Source organism: Triturus cristatus, chromosome 12 (assembly GCF_964204655.1).
Source record: "Triturus cristatus chromosome 12, aTriCri1.1, whole genome shotgun sequence".
Classification (NCBI taxonomy): Eukaryota; Metazoa; Chordata; class Amphibia; order Caudata; family Salamandridae; genus Triturus; species Triturus cristatus.
Window position 1 is genome coordinate 95,641,046 of NC_140595.1, and position 26,078 is coordinate 95,667,123.

General features: G+C 44.7%; 1 protein-coding gene across 2 annotated transcripts in view; it reads left to right on the top strand.

Moving 5' to 3' along the window:
- CERS2 (ceramide synthase 2) overlaps positions 1-26,078 on the top strand; it is a 148,349-nt gene that overhangs the window by 105,142 nt on the left and 17,129 nt on the right. For both annotated transcript variants that reach the window (XM_085639700.1, XM_085639701.1), the window contains exons 2-8: positions 8,459-8,632; positions 10,548-10,665; positions 13,152-13,270; positions 16,703-16,760; positions 16,856-16,906; positions 17,448-17,540; positions 21,923-22,051. In XM_085639700.1, the coding sequence (XP_085495826.1) occupies positions 8,460-8,632; positions 10,548-10,665; positions 13,152-13,270; positions 16,703-16,760; positions 16,856-16,906; positions 17,448-17,540; positions 21,923-22,051 (741 nt within the window). In that variant the 5' untranslated portion in view covers position 8,459. The remainder of the gene's footprint in view (positions 1-8,458; positions 8,633-10,547; positions 10,666-13,151; positions 13,271-16,702; positions 16,761-16,855; positions 16,907-17,447; positions 17,541-21,922; positions 22,052-26,078) is intronic.

The window sequence follows — 26,078 nt, forward strand, 5'->3', positions numbered from 1 at the left end:
ATTAAAAGAAAAATGTACCTCCAGAAGCGCATGGTCCGTGGAAGGACGCTGGCCGCAGACGGGAAGCTGTACTTGATCCATGCTCCACAGAATAGACCAACAGATGAAGAGAAAGAGAAACTGGGAGTTGCTGACCAATGAGAAGCAAGGATATGATATTGAAGTTGAAGCCAACCAACGGTAAGTAACAGTCTGGTTCTAAGCAGGATTTCCCCCCCAAGAAACAATAGGCCTACAAGCAATACCACATCCGCTGTCTAAGGCGAGACCTAAAAATCAGTGTATTGTCAGAATGATGGAGCAGCTGGATATACAGTGAGTGAGCCTAATTTTGGACGCAGTGATCTGGTGGACAATTTGCGGTGCAAAGACTGAGTAACTGAAGTGCTAAAACACACCTTTGTTACAGGCCATTTTAAGTAAAAAATACTTTGGTGGTCTGCCTACCCAGTTGTGTTAATATATGAAGGTATTGCTAATTGTATAAAACACTGCAGTACTTTCGTAATCTGAACACCCCTAGGTGTGTGTGCATATGGTAATGCAGCCATTCTGTAGTGTATGCTCAGGACCACTGGAATTATGGGGCACTGGTGGGCCAAATTATGCGGCAGGGTTGAGTAGATTATGTGGCAAGGTAAAACAAATTATGCGGCTTGATGCGGCACATCTTTATAGTATTTCTTCATTATTTTTACACCTGTTAACATTGTCTGGTCATTTGCTGCCCCTCATTAGTACCAATTCCAATTCAATTGGCTTTATTTCGATATGATGAATATCTTAAAAAGCAGTACATAGACTAATAAACAATAAAACAATAAAAGGAGCCAATACATAGGAAAATAAACATACATTTCATACTACAAGTGGCACCAATAAATTAGATAAGAGCAGTTAAAAATACAGATTAAACAAGATACAAAAGCCTAGTTGATCTAATACGCCAAGCCCATCCTAGGAACTTTGCTAAGCCACAAGCAAAGAGGGGCCGTGGGTCGTTTTTCAATATACGTAGGGCCTCCTTGTAATGTCTTATTCCAAGTTCTCTACAGAGTGGCTTTAACCATCTACTACGGGGGTCTACATAAGCCGGGCATTCGAACAACAAATGGGGAACTGACTCTGTCCTATTTTCACAGAATGGGCAAGAAGAAATTGTTTGGGCCGGAACCTTCCACCTAGAGGTCCGTTCCCCAACGGGAAGTAGACCTACCCTGAATTGGAAATATAGAGCCCTGTCCCTGCGGTTTGTAATGACATCCAGGTATGGTTCGCAAAAAGACACGTCCTTTACCAAAAGGAAATCCAAGGTGGTCCTGCACAAATTGGCATTACTACTTCTACCATCGGCTACCCATCTCCAATATATCTTCTTCAGGACAGACTTTGGGGGGGCAGTTCTATTGTTCCAAGCGTCGCCAAGGCCAAGATTGGCGAGAAGACGCTTGACTTCCCTCAACCAACAGATCTTGGGCCAGCCTGGCAACCCCATCACATCAGTTAAGCCATCTGCGTAGCTAGACATTTCTGGAACTCTCCAGATTCGCGCCCATAAGAGGAGAGGACGGAGCCTAGCCTGGTCACTAATTGACCGAGTACCCATATCTAAAAGCAGTGGAAGGGTTGGGGTACTATAGGGGAGCCCCATTAGATCTTTATGGAATTAACATTCTGAACTGGATAACTGATCCACATTATGTACCCCCCAGAGTTCGGCCCCATAAAGTGCTGCACTAACACCCCTTGCCCTATAGATATCTAGAATAGGCGCAATGGGTTTGAGGGTTGAGGCACGTTGTTCCTTAAGAAGGGCACCCACCACCCTCTTGTGGGTCAGCAGCATCTTTTGGTGGTGACATTTCCAACTCATAGAATCGCAGAGACGAATGCCAAGGTAATCGAACTCCGTAACCCTCTTGAGGGAAACAGAATCTAAGGTCGGTGGTTTAGCTATCTTTTTCGGAGGGTTAAGGACCAGGTACTTGGTTTTCCCTGTATTAATAACTAACCCCCTTGCATCACAAAAGGATTTAAAGCTAGTTAGCAGACTCTGCAGGCCTACCGGGGTTTTAGAGATCTGGAGGGTATCAAATGCAAATAGGAGGGTAGGTATTCTTCTGCCAGCCAGGGATGGTGCGTCTGCAGGATGTTGCAGCAGGTGCTCCACCACTCCATTGACATACAATGAAAACAGAGTGGGGGCTAAAACACATCCCTGGCGTACCCCTCTATTTACAGGTATTTGTGCTGTTTTTTGCCCCTGATTACCCCACCTGATCTGTGCGAAATTATCAGCATGCAGTTTTATCAGCATGCTTAGTAAATATGGTGGAATACCCTGTTCATCGAGCACACTCCAGAGTTGGCTGCGTGGGACCAGGTCAAAGGCAGTCCGCAGGTCTATGAAAGCGAGATACAGACTGCCTTTGCCCAGTACAACCACTTTCCAATACAGCATCATAAGCCGGAAGGATTGCTCTATCGTCCCCATACCCGATCTAAAACCGGCCTGGAAGTCAAAGAATACCCTAATCCTCAACCCACTGCAATACCCTGCCCAAGATCACTTTTCCCGCCACCTTCTGCGAAGAGTCTAAAAGGCTTATGGGGCGGTAATTGGCTGGGTCGTTCCGGCTCCCTTTTTTAAAAATTGGGACGACTTCAGCACCCTTCCATGAGACCGGGAAAGTTGCCCCATCAAAACTAGCATTCAGTAGGGCAGCGATAAGTTTTCCCCACTCCTCCGGATTAATGCGTAGCAAATCCCCTGGTATGCCATCCGGGCCTGCTGCTTTATTGGGGACAAGACATTTAATCGCCTCTCATTAGTACCAGTTTAACACTCCAATTTAGCAATAAGCAACAGAAAGGTGACCAGTCAAACTTTGCAAAGGGCCTTCCACTGCGCAACAGCACATTTTGCTGAATTTTTAGTAACTTTTGTACCGTTTGAGTTAGAAGCAAAAAAATGTTTTTGTTCAAATCTGCAGATTATGCAGCAGATGACGGATTAGGTGGTGAATGCGGTAAATCTGTAACTAAATGGGAAAAACGCTGCACAATCTCATAATTCCAGTGGCCCTGTGTATGCTGCTTGTGTATGTTGAGTTGAATTAGTTTGGAGTACATGTACTGTACATTATCAATTCTATATTGATAATGTGTCCACCAGTGGCGTAGCCAATGTGTTGCGGTCCCTATTGCAACAATGCAAATGGGCCCTTGGCCGCTGTTGGAACTGTGAAATACAGACATACAATAATAATCCGGGTTCAGTGCCACTGCACCTGCTGCACTAATGGTATCCATGCCTCTGGTGTTCACTTTAAATAGAGCAGGTGACATCTTGTAGGAAGGACTCTTTACAGTCCTATAGCCTAAATTTGCTATATCTCCAAGTCCGATATCCAACATCCCCCTCCACCTCCCCCTTACAGTCATACCCTGTGCCTTTCCACCATTAGTCATTCTTTTCCTCTGACCACTCTGCCCTGCCTCCTCCACCTTTATCACTGCACAATCTGCCCTTCAGACTCTCCAGTTATTTGCAATTCTATTTACATGCAGGTGGCACTACAAAGACCTAGATTGTGCAGTACGCTTGCTTTGCTTAAACACTGTAAAGTCACGCCGCCCTTGCCAGCGATCTCCAGCACTCATTGGGTGTGAAGTCCATTTATTCCTGGAACCCCCTGTGCTCTTATCCCGCCACGTGGCTTTAATTCATTGGTAAAAACCAGTACTGGGATACAGAACTCTTCAATTAGTTGTACAGACAGAGTGCCTCTTAAGCAGGATATTGGATGTTCACTTTGTCATGTAAGTCTCTGGGTGATGCTATATTTGTTTGTGATGAGCTATCTTCACAAATACAGCCATCAGTTAAAGTACAACATATTTTATAAATGCTTCCTGCATATGGACGTTGTCTTGCCTTTCTCGCTGCCACTGATGGATATTGTCTAACAGTGTTTGGTGCCGAAATGACAGTCTTTGTTGAATTCCATTCTGTGGATTATTTTTTAAATTTGATTAAAGACCACAGAAATCCCCAAAGCAAGTGCCATTACATTAATCTCCACCTAGTATGGACCATTTGGGCCCCGGCAGCATTTGGCTCCATCATCCATCTTCGATGCTTTTCAACTCATCCCCTGCCCTGATGAAGATTCTCTAAGTTATTCTCACGGGATCAAAACGTCAACACTTTTCAAGCAACATAACTATACACTTAGATGTTCAACCATACTTGCTCAAGTTCTAATAAAGGATCTGTTGGACTGGCTCTTCAACATGAAAAGAAAGTCACCACTTGTTCTTACTATAACCTTGTTACTTTTAATTTCTATTGTTCATATGTCACTTGTTACATAATATAATGTAATGCAGTTTTTTTAAAGTGGCCATCCACTAATTGCTTGGGCTCTTAAAATGTTGGTGCAGAATCTTTCTACAGTGGGAGGTTTACTCAAGTGTAAGGGTTCCATGGAGGCAAAGATAAATATATACCTCTGGGCATGCCATGTCCAGAGTTTAAGTGTGGTGAGGAACCAGTGTAGGGCTTTGCCTACGGATAAGATCCGGGGTGGGGGTTTTGCAGCCTGACATCCTGTTATTTTTGGTTTTTTTTTTGCTAGCCTTAAACGTCAAATATCCTAGTGTTTATTTTATGACTTATTGCTTCATTGACAACCCCCCCCCCCCCACCGGAATGTGCCTATTGGGTCAGGTTCCATTCCTCATACTTCCTTTTAAACAACTGGGTTTGGGTAAAGTGAAAGCCGCAACATGAACAGGGAGTATTTTATGCAGATTCCAGGCCCTGCCCTTCTAGAGCCTTAGCAGCAGGTTAGTCCTCGGAGCTCTTTGGGAATTTCCCAAAAATATCAGTTTTTCTAACATGTAGAACCTTTAGGAATATCCATTGCCCTACAATTTACAATTGAGGCAATAACTTTTGGATGGTGCTAAATGATATCGTACACTATTGCTCGTTCCCAACTGCTCAGACCACATATGTTAGGAAAATGTATAAATTCTTTAAAAAGTTTTTCCACCAAGTGACCAAAGAGACAGTCATTTTCTTATAAATTTTAAGCAGTTTGAGGTTTTGTTGGTCTCCACGATAGTGTTGAAATAATTTAATTTGTAACATATTTATGTTGGTATATGGTCTGCAAATCTTTGTACATTACTTTACATTTTTTTTAAAAAAAGCATTACAATTATGGTTTTAAAATGATAACTTTTAAAAACACTCTGGAAAACACAGTTGGAAAAATATACAATGATTTATCAGACGTTAGAAAAACTCTCTACATGTTAAGTAATAAGACAAATTACAAAGTAAGATTTTCTAATATACTCCTAAAACGTGTGGTTGCTTACAAAAGATAATTAATACTGAATATTAAAATTTTCTAAATATTCCAAGCAGCCACTAGCCTAGAGTTTGTTTGACTTTTTGGCAAGACATTGTTGTAGTGAACGATACAACTGAGGGAATTGACCTGGCAGATTGCCCGGTACAAACGGTTCATTTCCATCATGTGTTTGTAGATAATCTGTCACGGAATAGTTCCTTAAAGGTTGCACGGTGTGTCGATACAAGGGCACACAAAGTCACCATCTGTGTACTATTTTTTTTTTCTAAGGCAAAGTAACAAATGTGACAGATCCTTTTACGTACAGGATTTTTAATCCGGACTCCTTCAATCACGGAATATGTTGGGGTGGTAATAATGATTAAAAAAAATATATATATATTTTTATAACTCCATGTGATTTTCAGGCGATTATATTTCCGCACAATATCTTTTAGAGCCAGTCCAGTTAAAACCGCAAAATGTAAGCCCTATAAACCTGTCCAGGAGGTGCCTTCTGCGACAGTGAAGTCATGAAGTACCGTCATCTTTTTTGCTTCTTCACCATTTCCATGACCGTCCACTACCACGGTTTAGTTTAAATATAATCATATAAATCACTTTTAGTTCTCAACAAAAATAATGCTCCAGAACTGAAGAGCAGAACTACTTTCTCCCTCATTGGATTCAGCAGAGAGTTTTTGTCTTCCTGACTGTGACCCAAGAGTACATTAGGAGATACTTCACTCAAGGTATTTGCATCTCGGGAACAACAGACTTGGTAATAGAGCAACACGGAATTACTAGCAATAAGTTGTGCTTTAAGTTCTATGGCGAACATCTGATAAGATGAAGAGTTTCTCTAACCTAAAATATATTTTAACTTTAGGAGCAAAAGCTTTTGATAATGAAGTTAAAGAGCGCAGTAGCCCCAGATTTTCCGTTGCATCGGACTAGTGCTCCGATGGATCTATGGTCCATCTCCAACCCCCTTATGCGGAGGGATTTCCGAGATGTCTGCACACTCATCAACCTTTACTACCCAGAAAGTGCACACATGAGAAAGGTATGGTGTTTACAGCCTAAATTCAGGGCTCCAAGAACGATTGACCATGTCTGTGCTGGAATGTACTGACATCAACACAGAAACCCAACTACTACTGACGTAGCAGAAACAGCCCTTTTCTCGTTCCATGACCCACGTGAATCACACTTGTTGGCCACCATTTTCTCAGCGAAGATTTCCAGGAAGTACTATGGTGTGACAGTTGCCGTTGGGCATGGATTGTAGTCGCTTTTTATTTCTTAGGCATAAACACATGGGAACGGTTGTGAAGTGTGTTGTCTTTTGGACAATTATTGTGGTACAAATGTGTTTGACAAGCACAAATTCCCCTCTCCGCTCATTCCCCAGGATAAATGTGTTCTATATAGTTTAGTGGTATTCGCGGTTTCCCTTGTTCTCTGCTTCCACAGGCGAGTAATTAAGAACTGGAAGTTTCTTCAACTCTGGTAAGACTTTCCAGCTAGATTCTCCTTCGACTTGGGTGAAATTCTATCCGTCTGTCCTATTACTTCTGTAAACTGACACGATTAAGGACTCACTTTCTAATATATTCATGGCGGAAACATATGATGCTATGATGCTTATTAGCTGTTGGCAGTATTTGATTTTTTTAAATTGACTTTGACATAAACATGCAGAAATGTTTTTTTTTAAAATTATTTTTTTTAACACTTCTTTATAGGGAACTGTGGATCAAGAACCCTTGGGGGTAAATTTAAAGGTATCCCGTCTTTCTGGTGACACTTAATCTTTAAAAGACATACACTGGTGTTAGATACCTATGGATATAAGGTCTCCCAGCAGGGGAAAATGCAAACCTGTTGCTTTTGGAATTATAATAAAAAGATTTCTCTTAAAACCCTCTTCGAGGCAGATGCAGCTCAAACGGTGGCCATTTTGGATAGGTGAACCTCGAATGATAAATGCGAGTGAACCTTCCACAAATGTCTCCTTTACAAAATAATGTATGATGTTACTAAATCTTCCTCCATGGAGATGTCTCCAGGCAACAGCATGTAACCATATGGCGTATATTCCAATGTGGCTAAGTGTGTGCCACAAAAGTCCACCATACATAGCAGCAGGAAATCATTTAATCATCACAACACCTACTACCCCAAATGTGTGGTCTATCAATGTTTCCATATTCAGAGCACTGCTTAATTTGAGCCGGTTGTTTCTGGTTTCCGGTGCTCGGCACTGGCACTTAATTATCAACACTGCAGTTAGGACAGCCTGCCACATGGTGGCACTGTTTGTCTACTATAGAGACGAGTACAACAACAGTTAATTAATAATTCAATATGCCTAAAAATGACTATACCTGCCGCCCAAGCCATTCTTATAGCTGTGGGAGCCTGGTATAGTCCAAATTGTCACACTTGTAGGGTTTCATGGCTAGTAGTTGTGTTAGTTCTGTCACAGGCGGTGTTGACAGGAGCATTGAGTTGGTGCAAGCTGCAGTGGCCTCCTGACGAGGGTTCCGGCACTTATTTTTTCACAAATTAAGCACTGATTCCAAGGTGATCTATAGAATGGCAGTATGCTGCAGCCACGGGTAGCTATCTGATTTCAGAAGTTTTTCCGCAGGACAATCTATTTAAAAACCATTTTCCATAAACTGCCTCGAAGGTTCTCACTATTTTGTGGGTTTCACATTTCTTTAGGTTGTCAAGTAATTTAACAGAACTCTAAATAGTATTTGTTTTTTAGAAATGTATAGTTTTTTTTAAAAATGTATAATGTGGTTTTGCAACTAGATAGTAATACATTATTTTTAAATTGATACGCATGTAGGACAACATATGGAAATTCAGGGTCATCTCGTAAACAAGAGAATAATGTACTGATCGACTGCTTTCATACATAGATACTGATAAGAAAACACCAAGTGCCAATACTGGATGTTATGTTTCTTTTCCATATTTTAATTTCTATTCACTTTGTGGTAAGCTCCTCATCGGAGAAATAGTAGGATCATCCCTTTTTTCTCTTCTCTTTTCTCACACTCCATCTCTTTCTACAGAATGTTCCAGACCATATACGATTATATTTGGTGGGACAACCTCTGGCTGCCAGCGAATATAACGTGGGCCGACATCGAAGACCATGATGGGTTTGTCTTCGCCAAAGCTTCAGACTTGTATGTCTCCCTTCCAATGGCCTTGTTTTTCCTCATCATACGACTTCTCTTCGAAAGGTGCGTAGCCGTTGGCATTGTACTACACTACACCTCAGTCGCCTTTGACATAACCATTGTCTAAATTGTAACCTTGCTGGGCTCTCCGCCTATTAAAGGGTAAACTGCAAAATGACAACAAAAACGGTGACCACTAAAATTAAATATTTCCATAGTTAGTTTCTCGCTGTGCGTTTAGCAACTTGTGATTGGCGAAAGGCCATAATGGATAATGATCAGGAAAATGGTCACATGGGTGTTTCAACAACCATTTACTTCCATGCCATCCTCCTCAGGATTTATGTTTAAATTAACAGATAAATCAGATATTTTTTCATCCTTCATGATTGAATCATGATTGATTGAGTTTGATGAATTACAACAAGGGCCATCTGATCCACAGAGAAAATCCCGTTCCACAGTGCAATTTGTCAATGGGTTGTAATCCTCTGCACCAGTTGAAATTTGCTACCTGATTCTTTCGCATACATATGCTTTTCGTACAGAATATCAACACAGCGGTGCCCATTGCAGTGCCGATTACCTTACAGAAAATGATGGCTGACCAGAAAACCTTGTCGGAGTGCTAAGGATCACCTAATACAACTTATTTTCTCAGCACGGAGGAGATTACAGAGCGCATTGCTGCATAGTTGATTTCCTAACAGTCTTGTTGCAGGATAAATTATAGAAGTCCTAGTTTTATTGCTATTGACATTACAGAACGCACTGTTTCGGTGCTCACAAACTGACAAAATGCATCTCGTTTTGAGATCACAGCAAACACTGAGTACTAAGAATTCCTAGAACATCTAGCACACATACTAATGGTTCTCGGATCAAATTTGATTTGCAATGTACTTTGTGCATTACGAGTACCGCCCTCTTTTAAAAATGATTTGTATATGCGAAACCTTCAGGTAACTCAAGCTTTTCCAAGAATACCTTAAATCGGGTATTAAAATCCCCCTAAGGAGCTTGTATCAGCCATTAACATTATCCGGCGTAGGGATTCAATTTGATAGAGTGCTCTTCCTGATGGTGTCTTTCCAGTAGTAATGAACTTTACCTAAATCTCGCCCTCTATGCGCCTCCTGTGAAATTCTATCCCCGTCCAGAACCTACTCGCTAGTTTTGTTGGTTAGCCTTGAAGTGCACACACCTAGCAGAGTATCCAACATTTTAATTTCCTTTAATCCATCTATGCGCTTCATTCTTCTCAGACATCTCAGGGCACCAACGTGTACGAGTGAGTCCAGATCAAGCAGCACTCTAACCATGTCCATTAACCAATATATCATAACATCACATGGATATTGTCCACGTGCAATGCTTTATTGTGCGCGGCTCCCATTATTCATCACATATGCAGAGGCTGCACTGCACACTGACCTCTTCTCTCACACCAACACCAACATGTTTCAGCCCTAGGTCTCATGCACATGTCGGGTCTTAATATGCAGTTCATCTTGAATAGAACCTATTCAATAAAGTAACTCAGTTCAGCGCTTCGGATTAAGTTCTTCAGAATCACAGTGCAGTGTTCCCTGTGCTACAATCAAGGCGTATCACACTCGTGCACACTCGCTTACTCATAATGTATATAGTCGTAGCAAATCGAGATGAAATGTGGGTAGAAGATCCAAAGTAGAGCAATGTAAAATGTCTTTAATTGTTTCAATGTTGAATGAGAAGTTTAATGTAGCCCGCAGAAACTTGCGAGCACGCAGTGCTGGCAGTTTAGGTATGGTATCAACTCTTTTCTTCAAAAGACCACCACCAAGCTAGGTCTCTCTATATGTGTGATTCTATTTTCTATCTCTTGCACTCTTTCTCTCTTATTTGTAGAACTCTTTAATGTGTGTTAACTTAAAAATATGTGAAGAGTTTTTGATAAACTCATTGCTAGTATTCTAATTTTCGACAACTGTTACAGATTTGTGGCAACACCGTTAGCAAGAGTTTTGGGGGTAAAGGAGCAAACAAAGTTAAAAGCATCACCCAACGCCACATTGGAGAAGTTCTACAAGTCTTCCACAAAGCATCCTCGGCAGGTGTGTATTGACCACTAGTAACTGCTTGCTCTGACTTGTGAGGGTTTCAAAGGTGCCGTTTGTTAGTGGCGCCGGGCTTGCGCTGTAAATGGTCCTAATGGCTGCCTCTTTTTCAAGCTCCTGTGTGTGTAATCAGTTTTATAGTCTTATTTATGAAACTCGACCAAAGGAGTTCCATATTTGCAGATCAGGAGATTGTGAGCACTGTAAGAAGGCTTGGTCTACTGGAGGAGGACTTCACAACTCCAGGCACTTTGAGAAAATCCTTTTTGCACAAAGAAGGCACAAGTGACCTCAATATGGCTAATTTCTGGCCCATCTTTTTTTTTTTTTTTTTTTTTTAGTTCTGCAAGATCTCTACTGCACTTGTAATAAGGCGGAAGGGATGTCCCGTCACTTTTGTAACAGAGTAACTCCTCCACTAAACTCTAAATTAGGCCCTTTGTTTTCTTTGATTTTGGGCTTTGGTTTTCAATGATGGCCTTATCGGCTACGATAGGATGACTTCCACACTCATGACCTCATTGGCCAGAGGACTTGTGACCCCTACTGCGGGCTCCCTGAGGTCATCGGGTAGCAACCTCAGATTTTCACCGATAACCACTTCTAGCTCTTTGGATTAAATGCATCTAAATGTATCTAGTGAACACTTGCTGATAATCAAATGTAACTCTGGCATTCCTGGCCTACGGTGCGCCAACTCTACGGACCTCGATCGGTGCCCTCAGCTGTTTGGCGCCGGCTGCCCTTTCCGACTTTTTCTATCAGCAGAAGTAAAATGTAAATTCATTCGTAAGATCATTCGGGCTGGATACGGTCAGACTGCTCACTGCTCTGTAAAAATAAAAGGCAGCATGAGGGCGTCATAATGAAGGAAATAACCCATGGGCATCATGGTGGAAGCAAAGGCTTCCAAGCACTTCAAGTAAATCAGGGGTGTGAGTCTCTGGGAGATATGGTGAGCCTGTGAGAGGGATTGGGATTTGTAGTGGCGAGTGACTGAGGAAACAGGAGAGAAGCGAGTGAGCGTTGGCGAAAAGTACAAGGAGGAGGTGAGTGAGGAAGACTGGGAGAAATGGCGGTGATCAGTAGGCAGTGGCAGAGATGGGGATGAGGAGGACACTGGGAGCTGGTAGGACTAAAGATACCCCAGGGAGAGATGCTGCGAGTGACGAGGCATGCAGAAGAGGGGCTTGGACCTGAGAAAACACTAGAAAGGGTAAGAGTGTAGGCTACAAGAGGGCTGATGGTCAGTGGGCATAGTATGGGAGGGCTGGTGGCAAATGTGGGTCAGGTATATCCCTGGAAGGCTAATGATGAGTGGGACAAGCACTTGGAAGGACAGTTTGGTGTCAACAACACACTAGCAGGGCTAGACAGCCCCAAGATTGCTTTGAATGGTTGTGGTTGTGGTGAGTCTGCAAGGTTCTGGGAGGGCTGGTTTATTAAAGGTGGAGAGACAGGCTGAGTTATTAGCAGGGCCACTGGAATTATGCGGCAGGGGAGGACCAAGTTATGCGGCAGGGTTGACTAAATTATGCGGCAAGATGCACCAAATTATGCGGCGTAATGTGCTGTAATTTGCCATACTATTACTTCATGCTTTTGTCCTTTTTATACATGCTAACACTATCTGAGCAAATATTTCATCTTATTTTTGCCAAATTTTTTAAGACCAAAATACAGCAATGAGCAGTTAAAAGATGACCAGTCAGCCTTTTATGAAGGCCTTTCCACTACGCAGAGAGACCTGTCACCATGTTTTTAGTAAAATCTACAGATTGTGCAGCATATGATGGATCATGTGACAGAGTAAATCCATAATTATGCGTAAAACACTGTGGTGGTGTACTCGCAAATTTCTGGTGGCCCTGGTTGCTAATGAGTAGATCAGGCCCTGGATAGGCTAATGTGGTATACTCTGACACTGGTGGGTGCTGGAACGTGGTGACCAGGTTAGGCCCAAGAGGGCCAGTGATGAGGAAGGTGGTGCGAAAGGCAGCCACTGGGGGAGATACTGGTAGGTAGGAAAGGAGTAGTGCTTGCAATAAGTAATTGGCAGGTGCGCAGCGATTAGGTGTTGTATATAATAGGACAGAGAAGGGCTAGTGATTAGGGAGGCAAGGCCAGGGAAGTTGTTAATTTGCGATTGCCTATTATTGTATAAATTGAGTCAGGAGGTAACGGACTCATTGCAGAGCACAGGCGCTGGACATTAGTAGCTTTCATTTCTACCACTAGCTTCATATTGTACCCTAATGTGTAACAGAGCATGGGAAAGATGGGGGCTTCTAGAGTGCTTGGAGGACTACTGGTAAGTGGGAAAGCTGCCCTGAGAGCGATAGTGTGGAATGCAGCTAGCAATTGGAAGAAAAGTGTGGAATGCGTCATACCCTGGCAAGGCTTGTGATGTATGGGAATCAGTGAGTTTGGGTGATGATGTCCAGGCCTCGTTTAAACTTTATGTCAACTTGTCCATTCTACAGAATGACCTCGAATATCTTTCAAAGCAGAGTGGCCACTCTGTGCGGCAGGTGGAGCGCTGGTTTCGTCGCAGGCGGAATCAGGACAGACCGAGCACACTCAAAAAATTCCGGGAAGCCTGGTAAGCTCAGTAGAATCTAAAATCATCAATGTGCTGCATGTTTTCTTGCTGCAGAGCAACTCCGAGGCTTAGCCATTGGAAGCCACTGGCCACACCACTGGCTTCAATTGGGGCTACCCTGATAACATGTCCACGGCACTGCTCCCACATTCTCTACAAGACCGAAAACTGGATCAGTTTGTGTTGAATCTGCTCAGATCTTGTATTGCCTGGTACCCACTCTGTCTTCAGGAGACCAGGGACCTTGGAAAGACCCTTTTACAAGCTCCCTCCTCAGCTGCTGGTGTCTCCATGCCCACTTCTGTTAACTTAGTTATGTTTGACTTTTAACTTTTGCTTTACATGATGAACTTGTTGGGCTAGGATTGGTTGAGTCCTTCCCTGTGCTTCCTGTCATCTGCTGCTTAGAACCGGGTAACCCCTGTTCTGAATTCCCGCATGACGCTATTAGCCAGGGGCCAAGTGACAGATGGCCTTGGGCTCACCGATGTCATCACTGTGTTCAAATGACCATTTTTGCCTTATTCATGAAGTCACTGGTCTGGGATTCCTGATGATTTCTTCAGACTAGCACCAGGAGACCCATGTGCTTGCCTCCCTCGTGACGTCATCGGCTGGGGATCAGGTTGCATCTTCCCTGGGTTCCATCAGGATATAATAATCCTGTGATCACATGACCCGCCACAGTAGGCAACGTGATGTCGTCATCGGCCTTCGATCAGGAGGCCCTTGAAAAGTACTATTGATGTCCGCTACCTAGGATCTGGTGGCCTCCGTCCTCTGCTCTCTCATGACATCATCACCTAGCATCCTGTGACCTCTCTTCTCCTTAGTATATCCAGAGCCTTTATTGTGAAATTAGGATTCTGTACTGTGATTTTATAAAGGTCTTGATTTTGAGTTGGAGGCAGAAGGGAGTCAAAATAGTCCCCCTGTTCTGAATGAAACAGGGGGCACTTCAGGTAAGGGGATAAATTGTAAGATGAATAGTTAGTTGTGTCAGAGATTAGATTTCTTTGACTAGTTGATTGATTACGCTCACCCATAGAGCATTGCTAAATCACTTTCTACTTAGGACAAAAAACAAGAGAGGTTACACGACCAGAGATGAGATTTTGATTGACCTTTTCAAAATCAATTTAAAGCCCTTTCAGATTTCCCAGGAAACTTGATCAACGCAATGTGGCTACAATCCTTTATCAACGCACCCCTTTAACCAGAACCTGATCTCTTACTACCTTTCCATCAAAGAAAATAAGCTACCAAAGTTACTTACACTGAAACCTGTATAGTTTTCATTTTCTAGTTCCTCCCCGATTTCCAGCATTATGCCCTAATTATTTAAGCCTCTGATTTTCAATGTGACTTAGGTTACATCTATGTTTGCCATGTCTGCACTAGCTCCGTCTCTTTGCGACACTGGGCCCTCCATTGACCCGCTTCGGCCATAAAGGAAAAAAAGGATTTTAGCTTTAAGAACAGACAAGTTGGGGATTTTTGCCACGGCAAACAGTGAGAACTCGCTCAGATTTTGAATTGAACAGGAGATATCGCAGATGGTACAAGTCATATGGGATGTTGGTGGATGCGGCCATGATTGTCACTAGTGATGTTCTGAGGCCATGTATGCTACAGGTTGTGTTAATTAGTGGTTGAGATTGAAGAAGTTAGTGTTGTTGAAAGAATGAAGGGTCGCGGATTTCAATTAGTGGCGTCTCATCGGTTGCTTTATAGTGGGCCTGACGTGTTGCAGCTTCTGTCTCGTGGCTTATCAAGACTTTCCTTGTGGCCCTTTTCGCCGTGGGTTATCTTGCTGTCTAGCCTGTCTTGTTACAAGTTGTTACTCATTGCATCCCACTAAATTGTGTCCACTTGTGGTTTGTCATATGGTGTGTTGCGTGGAGGGCATGTTACATGCTATTTCTGGATTGGATCTGTCAAAGATTGTGTCTCCTGTGATATGCATCTTGTAGACCCAACTAAAACATGGTGGGTGGAATGTTCGAAATGGCTCCTCTGCAATTACAGCCATGGACAAGCCGTAAGCAGACCATCTTCAGCCGCTCCTACAGGGACCGTTCAGAACAAGCTGCCAGGACAGTTACCTCTGAACATGAACACCTCACTGATGAGGCTGAACCACCCCGAAACTGGTTTCTTGTAGCTTATGTTTGTGTTCAGTCTTGATGGTCCCATGTCCCAGGTTTTAGTTGTTTGGGGAAGATTAGAGTGGTGTGTTACATGACTTTGAGTTGTGTTGTAGCTACGGAGGTGCTATGAATGCGTTTAGCGCCATTACTTAGTGACCGGATACATCTTTTCTTCTGGTGTGTCACAGGTTTAGTATTGCGCATGTTACAAGTTGGTTCTGTATTGTGGTGTGTCATTGTCAGAGTTCCATGGCCTGACACGTCACAGATTGTCTAGAAGTAGATAGTTGTGGCATTTGCCAGGTTGTCCCAAAGCTTGGTTTGTGCCATTTCACATGTTGCATTGTGGCACAATATGGTTTGCTGTCTGGGTCAGAGTATCGCATGTTGCTCTGGTGCCTAGCATGTCGCATTTTGTCTCTCGTAGGCTTACTTGCTTGGGTAGTGTCCCTTGGCCTGTAGGAGTCAATGGTATTCAGAACTTGGTGGTGTGTAATGTTTAAGGCTCCCAGTTTTCCGATTTTACAGATAAATACAACCATGTTTTTCCTTTCAGTATTTATTTTTAAAAGAAGAAAAATACTGAAAATTGTGATTCTATAGAGTGACTTTCCATGCTGTCTGTTGTTAATTCAGAGACAACAGATGAGCAAATAGACAGCATGGGGAGTTAAAAACAGGTTGAGATATCATTGATTACAGGTATATGTTAAAATATATTTGCAGTAAATTGCGAATATTTACCTGTAGTTGTAGTGTTTTGCTATATTTGAATGCTGAATTTGCTAAAACGCGAGAGGCATCAAAGTGTGATTACATGTTTATCAGTTAAATAAATGTGGAAATGTACAGTTTTTGACTCCACTTATTCAAAAAACATAAAATAAACATGGACAAATACTGTTAATATGGCCAAAAAATAAATATTGTAAGTACAAACGGAAATGTAAAAAAAAAAAAAAAACATAAAACCAGGATCCATAGTTATGTTGCATCTCGTATCTGGAATGTCTCCACACTTGTCACATGGCCGGGCATGATGCACGTTGTGTCATTGTCTCACACCTGGTGTATTGTAGGTTTTCAGTGACCTGCAATGGCGTTACATATGTATTCCTTATGATCTTGCACAGTTTTACTCGTAGGAGGTCCAATGGCAGCCTTGTAGAGGTTTACTAGTTGTAACTTGTAGCCGATGGTCACAAGTGAAGACCCTTGGTCTGATCTACCCTTGTCGAAGGGTCTGCAGTTCCCGCTCACCAATGTCTTTTCTTTTTTGAAGTTGGAGGTTCACCTTCTATCTGGTTGCGTTCATCGCTGGGATGGCCGTTCTTGTAGACGTAAGTATATAGTGTGTCTCTGCTCTGCTGCGTATTGATACTGCTCCTGTAAAGATGGCAGCATGGTTTCACGATTATCCTCTTCCTTCACTTAGAAACCATGGTTCCACGATCTTCACGAAGTTTGGGCTGGATTCCCCAAGCAGGTGAGTGACCTAGGGTGCTGCTGCGTGTGTCGCCACCAGGAGGCAGTTGACACGCATATAAAGGTTCACAGTGTAACACAGGACTGTGACTTGCTCAGGGGTAGGACCTGCATATAGGTTATTGCCCTCCATGGGGGTTACCCAGTGGGCTGCTAGCAAGCTGCATAGTGGAATGATCTGTGCAGTATGCATGACCTAAAATGGGCAGATTTAGCCTTTAAGGACTAGGTTGTGACCCGCACATTGATACTGGCTACCCAATGCACTCACAAAAGTCAGGATTTTCACTGCGTGTAGAATGCTGATGTGAGTTCAGTGTATGGGGTTATGGCCCGCAGGGGGATGCGACATACAAGAGGAAACAACTGGTGAAGCCAGCATTGTGACAGTCATCATGGAGGGATGTGGTTTGGGGAGGTGGGTGCAGCGCGCGCACCCTTTTGTTAGGGTGCAGGAAAACAAGCTTGACTCTGGGGGCTCGACCAAAGAACTTGGATACCACGTACACAAACAATAACCATAATGTTTATTTTCTTCTCAGACACTATTGCCATCGCAGTACTGGTATTACATGATTGAACTCGGCTTCTATTGGTCGCTACTGTTCCGCGTTGCCTTTGACGTGAAACGAAAGGTGGGTTCATTTATTTGTGTGATGCTACGAGATGGAAACCTTTCCTGTGAGGGTGTTGAAGCACTATACATGCATGCGTCGAGTACAAAGGGATACAGGCGAACTGGTTACCACAACTGATCATGCATCCTAGAAACATACTCCATGTTAAAGAGTACAACACAGATCATTCGATCAATCGTGACTTCGAGCCAGATTTCTAGTGCAGAGCTGCTCAACTGGGCTAGTATTACTGCACATACAAGTGAGATGCTTGGCTGCATGAGGTGGAGAATATGGAGGTGGAGTGAGTCCGCTGCAGATATTGCTTGGTTTGTCCACTCTGCTTGACTCTGGATGGCTATGACCTGTTAGGGTGGGTGGTTCACTCCTCTCTCTGTTGTGGGGGGGGGGGGTCACTCATCTCTGAGCACGATAGAGGTGCCGCTTTGCTGTTTATTAGTGTGTGGGTCACAAGAATTCATTTAGAAGGAAGCACACAGTGGCATATGTGTCACTCAGTGGAGCTCAGCAGATTGGTTCATCTGCCCTGTTGGTCTGATGCATGTAGCCGGACACTAGGCTGCAATTGGTCAGTAGCTCATTTCTCTGGTCATAGTTGGTGGATTGTGGTGATGCAAATTGTGTTAGAGTTGTTTTACTGCATGAGGGGAGTCCTTGCTGAACTTTGTATGGTAGATCGTTTGTATGGCTATGAGGGCAGTGGTTGTGTGACTATGGTGAGTGGTTTGGCTGTAATTAATATAGTAGTTGCTTGGTGCACAAGGAATTGGTCACTCAAATCTGTGCACAGTGTTGGTTGTTTAACTGCGCCTAAGAAATGGGCTGATCGACTACAAACCTAGGGTGGGTTTCTTAGCAGTACACCAAGGCGGTAACTGTCCCAGCACCTATGAAGGGTGAGGTGCTCAGCTACACATTTGTGCCCGGAGATGCCATGTGAATCACTCTGCAGTGTGTGATCTTGGAAGATTGAAGGGCTGGACATGCAACACTTGAGGTGCTCCGCTGTATGCTCTGTGGGCGGATCACTTTGCAGTTGGTGAGTCACTTGGCTGTGTCAGTGGGTATATGACTGCTGTTCATGGTGGGCGAGTGGATCCCTCCCCTGGGTCTGGTGAGTGGATCTACAGTCACTGAGCAAAGGGTTGATTGGTGACTGCTTGTGGATCTCTCAGCAGTACTTGCTGGGATGTTATTGGACCGCACTTGGAGGTCACGTTGAATGGCTGTGTGTGGCGGGTTGCTACTCACCAGCACAGTTTGAGTGAGATGTCTGACTGGATGGATCCATTACACCTTCCAGCTGGTGGGCCACACCACTCCACCTGTCCGGTAAGCTGCAAAGGTGGTCTGACATCCGGGTCTTCCATCGTCACTGTCGATGGCCAGCATTACCCTGGAATTTGATGAAAGGCTGCCCAAGGAAGAGTCAACAGGCCTGGCAGCTGTTTTCATGTAAGATCTGCTCTCCAAACTCCAGATTCTTCAGAACACTGCTGCCAGACTTATTCTAAATCTTCCACCCAGATCGCCTTCAGCCCCCAGCCTTAAAACTCTCCATTGGCTTCCGGTGAGACAGAGACAATTTCAAAATCTTGTGCCTCACACACAAGATTCTGTACGATACCGGCCCTAGATACCTAGCCAAGAAACTCCAATGGTACAAGCCCGGCAGTCCCCTAAGATCCAGCACTAAATTCAACCTTGTTCTACCACGCATCCGAACGGCCCGAAATGGAGGTCGGTCATTTTCGTATCTGGCCCCCAAGCTTTGGAATTATCTGCCAACGCATCTTCCATCCATATCTGATCACAAACGCTTTCGAAGAGAATTAAAAACTTGGCTCTTTATCAAGTAATCTGTCTATCACACCGCCCATCTTGCTGAAGCTTTGCTAGCGCCATGAGACCTTCCCCCGGTGATATGTGCGCTTAACAAGAACATTTGACAATTAATACCCCATTTTAATAATACACTTAATGCTTTACAGTGTCTCCTTCCATTTGTGGCATGAGGTTAGTCCGGGTCACCCATCAAGCACTGGGGTGTTTTTGTGTTTTGTTGTTCTGAGAACCAGGTGAGCTTGTATGGGTTGAACAACCAGGGGCACAATGTTCAGAGGAGTGCAAGCCACAGTCTGACTTGTATGGCTACATCAAAACTACAGCTTTACTGCAGGCCACCTCACCGTCTGGCTTTAAGCACTTGACAGTGTTGATCCAAAAAGTAGCTCCCTATAGCTTTGACCACTTGAGGTGCCGTGTGGCACTGTGCAGCTTGAAGAAACCGTGATCTTGATATACCTTGAATAGGTGATCAAGATGCTCCATGGGCCTGGCTTGAACCTTGAAACAAGGTACCCAGTCGCATTGTGGATCGGGCAACCACATCAGACTGTGTGGCCTTTTCCCAACCTCCACCAAATGACTCTGCATCATAATGTTTTACTTCCTGAGTGCTTAGACCCTTTTTCAGTAGAGAAGGTGTTGACGGTGCCTAGTTTAGAAAGAGGCTTCAAAATCGGAACATTTGGAAAAAAAAGCGCGGAGGCCCAAAGTTTTTCATAGAACCAGTCTCTGGCGCTGCGGAATGCCAGGCTTTCTGAATACCATTGCTGATTAGTCTTGTTTCCAGCTTATGTCCTGCTTTGGTTCCACCTCCGCTCCATCTGCTCGATCCTTTATTGCACTCGTCTCATTCAATTAATTTGTAAGTGTTTTCCTGTCTTTCTCTTCCTTTCTCTCTTTTTCTGCCTTTCCTGCCCTTGCTCTGGATCAATGTCTGATAATGAAAAAAAAATAAGTTCCTGTCCAGTGCCCATGTTCGCCACCTGCACCCACCGTGTCAAATTAAGCACCGTCTCGCTGTACTGTTGCAATTCCTTTATAAGGTGATTTACCCCTACTCTGTGGCCCTCAACCATCACTAAATACTGCTACCTAATCTAAGGGAATTCAGTCAGCGGGAAGTCAAACAATCTACATTGCTATTTACTGTTACAGCAGAATTTGTAAATTTGGTAACTTTCAATCAGTTCTGTGTTGCAACAATGTGTGTTTTTCCACTGCAAAAGAGGTTGCTTGGTTCAAGGCAATGTGAGCACTCCAGTGAATCTGGAAACATGAAACATTATGAAAGTTGAAACCTTTTGATATTCTGCTGCTATTTCACTGATTGAGACACATTTGATTGCTTGAAACTTCTGTTTCTGTTGAGTGCCACTGCAGAGCTGAATGTCTTCTCCTTTGAAAGTAGCAAATGGGGTTTGACACAAAATGTAACTTTGATATCCCCGAGGAATTGTGGGGACCCTTTCCTTAGTATGTTTAGTTAATATATCTACTTGTCAACGCATGCCTATTATTTTTTTTTTACCAGTACAGTAAATGTATTAATTGAATATATGATGAACAGTTGAGTAGTATGGAACTGTCAGACAAAAGACAGAACAATAAATAATAGTAAAACATGCAATTTTTCTTGGAACTGCCTAAAGAGCAGATTGTTTATAAATTCTCTCCTGGTGTACAGCATCATTTACAATCAGAAGTCCGAGTTTCGGACCTTTATGCACCAATTCTGAGAGTCTTCATCAGGACAAACCATTTAAGTTATAGAGGTTATGTTAAGTGCTTTCATAAATTGCATTCACATGTTTAATATGGTCCTGAACCCCTGTCAAAGGCTTGGCACCTTTACAGCCAGGAAATTCTCACTGACTAGAACCCGAGTGGTCTGTTGATATTTTCTTGGTAGTTGAGTCATATTCAATAGTGTTTAGTAAGGTTGCAGGAAACTAATGTTTTGGCTAGTGGCTGTGTAGACCTAGTTATATAGCGGTATGGGGCTTTAACAGCATGGATACGAATACATGGATGGGTGTCATTTAGGTCTGTGAGAGGATGTAGGAAGAGTCAGATGTTCTTAAATACCCTGCTACCACACCAGTGGGTCTGCTCCTTCCACTGGTGTCTGGCACTCTCGATCAGATGCTGTGTTTGAGTCTTCACCCAGCCAGTGCCTATTCCGCAAACACTAGAACATTTCCCGACTCCCATATTAGTCACAACCAGGTTGAAAGTCCCTTGTCATTTAATTGAAAGAGGATGTGCAGGCAAAATAAACTGGGATCTGTGCTTGAAAGGAGGCAAGTCCCTCCTAAGTATATTTATGCTTATCACAACTGAACAAGATCACACATAGTCGAATAGAGAAAAGAGGACTGGGGCCAAAGAGCTCTCTTTCTATGCTCTCCGGACACCCATGCCCCTGCTCATACGAGTCGGGTGCACTTGTATCAGTGCTACAGATTCACTAGTCCTGTTACTTCTAATTCTCTCCAGGAGGTAACCCACATAATTTTTTCTCTCCACTGCAGGACTTCAAAGAGCAGGTCATTCACCACTTGGCCACGATCATCCTCATCAGCTTCTCCTGGTGCGCCAACTATATCCGCGTGGGCACGCTGATCATGGCCTTGCATGACTCCTCTGACTCCCTGTTGGAGGTGAGTATCCTGCAATACGTCTCTAGATACTTGATGGGGAAGAGTATGGAGCGCAGACACCTGTGTCTTTATTCTAGGTTAAACGCCCCCCCCCCCCCCCCCGGGAGAATACTGGGCACATGTATGTATGTGTGTGGTGTAGGGAAGATTTGGGGTTTAGGGGGCAAGGCTGCATGCATGTCCCTGAGGAAGATGACTTGCACCAAACTGTAGCCGTGCAGGTCTTGATTCTGTCCATCATAATTTACCTGTGACAAAAGAAGTTAAAGGGAAACAGGTACAGAAGATGGAAACGAGAACTCTTTTTGAATGTGGAGGTTTGAAGCAGAGCTCACCCATGAATAGTGAAGCGGGACCTCACCCAAATTGTGTGGCCACTTCCTTCCACTGGTGTGATCTGGGCTCTGACCAAGTCTTGTGCCAGGTCATCTAGTACTTGAGTCAACGAGGGTCCTATCCATATCGAGGAGAGACTCCTCCATGCTCGGTTCCTCTTGAGTGAGAACTTTATTCCCTCCTCCCTTGCTAGTCCGATACCTGCAGCACATGTCAATATATTGCACTTTAGAGATGGTGTCCGGATCACTGCACTAAAATGATCTGTCACACTTAATTTGTTATCTCCGAATATGCTCGACGACTTACAAGGCTCTGCAGGTCTCAAAGCGGTGCAGCAGTAGTTAACTCTGCAGCTAGTGCATGTTTGCTGTCCTGCCTCAGGCAGAAGTAATGAGCCCGGCGCCAGTCTAGAAGAAGTAATTCTGGTTGCTATAGGAATCCTTCTCAGCCTGGGCAAGGTTAAGGTGTTTATTTACTTTAGTGATTGCCAGGTGTTATATTGTAACACGTAGCTGCCTCCGGGCCCAGCCATTGGCTTATCCTCTCTTATGATGTTGCATGAGATCACCATCCTGTTCCGGCTCCTGCGTGCTATGGTTGGGCCACGTAAAGTGTCTTGGCCATTTCTGTTTTTCAGCTGGCCATGGTGCAGTGCTCTCACAGAGTCTTGCGGCAATCGATTGCAGCACAGTGTTTTCTTCCTTGAGACTGACTTCCTCATCCTGGTGCCAGTGGAGTCTGAAATGTTCCCTCCTACATCCCGCTCCTCCTCTGCCGCAGGATTATGGAACGTGCATCAGAGATGGTGGGACCATCCTTCAGGTCCACACAAGTGTCTGTGCACTGGCGATCCTGGCCACACTGCATGACCAGGAGCCACACTCGGAGCGCCTTTTGTGACATCTTGCAGTGCCAAACTTGCATCCGCCTGCTACCAGCACTGTCAGGTGGGTCCAGGCAGTCCCAACAAAAAGTCGTCCAGGTCTCAGACTGCCACTTCTATTACAAGGTTGACAACTGAACCAAGAGTACCAACGTCAGCTGCAAAGTGAAGCTGATTGGTTTGCTCAGGTCAGCAGTGAGTGGGCACTCAACACAGATGTGGTTGTGGGGAGAACCAGAATTTTATCAGCACTCCATGATGAATTGAAGGACCAAATCATGATCTCTAGGACTTTGGAGGACCTTGGAGGACCTTGGAGTCTCGGTCGTCTGGGCCTTGTGGGCATAGAATCATGAAGTTCCTGGTTCAGAATAATAATGATCCAGGCTCATGCCTGCCTGACGCCAAACACAACAAGATGATGGACAGAGTGCTGAAACTTTTCAACGACTCACCCCTAGTCAAGAGATCTGGGTTTAGTCACTTGTGCCAAAGCCATCAAGGAAACAAATTCAGCTTGTCGCCTCACAAGTACTTAAGCTAAACTGAGATATGGAGCCAGGAGTTTCCAGCACTGTGTACATAATAGATATACGTGCACTGTAAGAATGTCAGGTAGATCTGTCTAGATGAGTGTTAGAAATGGGATTTTTGACAGGCTAGGGCATGTGCCAAAGCCAGACAGAAACCACCACTCTAGTCAGGATAAGGGAGTTATACTCCTAAAATAACCCCTGCTCCCCCCCTTGGTAGCTTGGCACGAGCGGTCAGGCTTATCTTGGAGGCACTGTGTAAAGCATTTGCACATAACCAACAGTAATACAGTGTAGGCACTACAAAAGGACACCACACCAGTTTAGAAAAATATCCAATAGTTTTATATACTTAAGACCAAAAACGATAAAAATCCACAATACAGTACTTAGAAATCTACAGTTATCAAAACAGTTCCTTGATGTCGATAGCTCCGTCCGGGGCTATCACGGCGTCATGAGCAAACAAATCCAAACAGTTCTGGCTGACCGCGGCGTCGCGGGCCAGCTACGGTGTCGGGAAGACCCGCAAACGGTACCCTTTAGAAATGCAGGGCGTCGGCGGCCTCTCGTTGAATTTCCCAAAACACGGCGTCCGCAGGCATTGGTTCCGGAGGTCGGTGCAGGAGTCCTCGGGGCCCTCGAAGTCACACCCGTTGCAGGTCGATCTCCTCTCTGTTGGAGTCAGGAGCGCTGGCGTCGGCAGGCGTCGTGTGCTGCGGTGCAAAGTGCAGTGGGGCGATGTTCGGTGCTCTCAGGTCACGGTGCGAGCAGCGGCTCGGTGGCGGCATCAGATGACATCATCGTGAGACCAGGGTCACGGTGCGAGATGAAGGCGGTGCTCGTCACGGTGCTGGCAGGTCACGCTGCAAGCAGCGGCGGTGTCGTTGCTGAAGCGCTGTCGTCGGCTGATGAACTGGAGTCGATGGCACCGGCGTCGGTAGGCCAAGGCTGCGGTGCGGGATGAGGGCGGTGCATCGTGTAACTTTACGAGCGGTGCCCTCAAACCATGGTGCAAGCAGCGGTGCTGATTTCGGCGTGGAGCGGCGTCGTCGGGGATTCCAAGGGGTCATCGTGAAGCGAGGCGGTGCAGAGTGTGGTGCCCACAGGTTGCGGTGCGAGCAATGGCTCGGTGGTGGCGTCAGATGGCGTCGTCGGTGAGACCAGGGTCGTGGTGCGGCATTGTGGCGGTGCCCTCTGTGGTGCCAAGGTGTTGTTGTGAAGTGAGGCGGTGCAGAGTGCGGTGCCCACAGGTCGTGGTGTGAGCAGCGGCTCAGTGGTGGCGTCAGCAGGTGTCGCCGGTGAGACCAAGGTCGTGTTGCGGCGGTGCCCTCTGCAGTGCCGTCAGGACACTGAGTCGGCAGCGGCGTCGTAGACGTCACTGAGTTGCTTTTCCTCTGTTGCAGCACAAAACACACATTCCCCAGTGCTGAGGGCAGAAGAACCTGAAGTCTTTGTTGTTCCTGAGACTTCTTGAACAGGGGCCAAGCTCTACCTCTAGCCCTTGGAGAAACTCACAGAAGTAGATTGCAGAAAGTTCAGTCCAGTCACTTCACTGCCCAAGACAGAAGCAGCCACTGCTGGCCAACACAGCAAAGCACATAGCAAAGTGGTAGTTCCTCCTCGCAGCTTCTCTAGCTCTTCTTGGCAGTCTTCTTGATCCAAAAGAGTTCTAAAGTTCAGGGGTCTGGGCCCCACTATTTATATCCCAAATTCCTTTGATCTCTTAGGCAGAGAGTGTCTGTGCCCAGCCAGAACCAGTTCTGCCTTCTCTGGTGTGATATCCTGGCAGGGGTGGAGATGCCATTGTCAGAGGCAGACCAGGCCCTTTGAGGTGCAAGGAAATCTCCTCCCCCTTCACCCATTGCAGCCCAGGTCTATTCAGCCCTTTCCTGACATACCTAGGCTATCTGGAGCCACTCCTGCTCCCCAGCCTTCTGTCATCCAAAACCCAGACAGACAATCCACATTCCAGCAGAGGCACACTGGATGACTGAGCAAGAAAATACCTACTTTCTAAAAGTGGTATTTTCAAACGGAGAATTTAAAAATCACCTTAACTAAAAGATGCATCTTTAGATTCTAAGTTCAGGCATACTAGACTTCATTTTCCTACCTAGTTCCCTGGGCCAGTTATGTTTATAAGATGTTATAAACAAATTTCCCATTCTGTCCTATGGGGAACAGGTAGCCTTGCAATAGTGAAAAACGAAATGGGCTGTAATTCACTATCAGGACATGCCACACACACCAGGGCATGTCCTACTTTTCA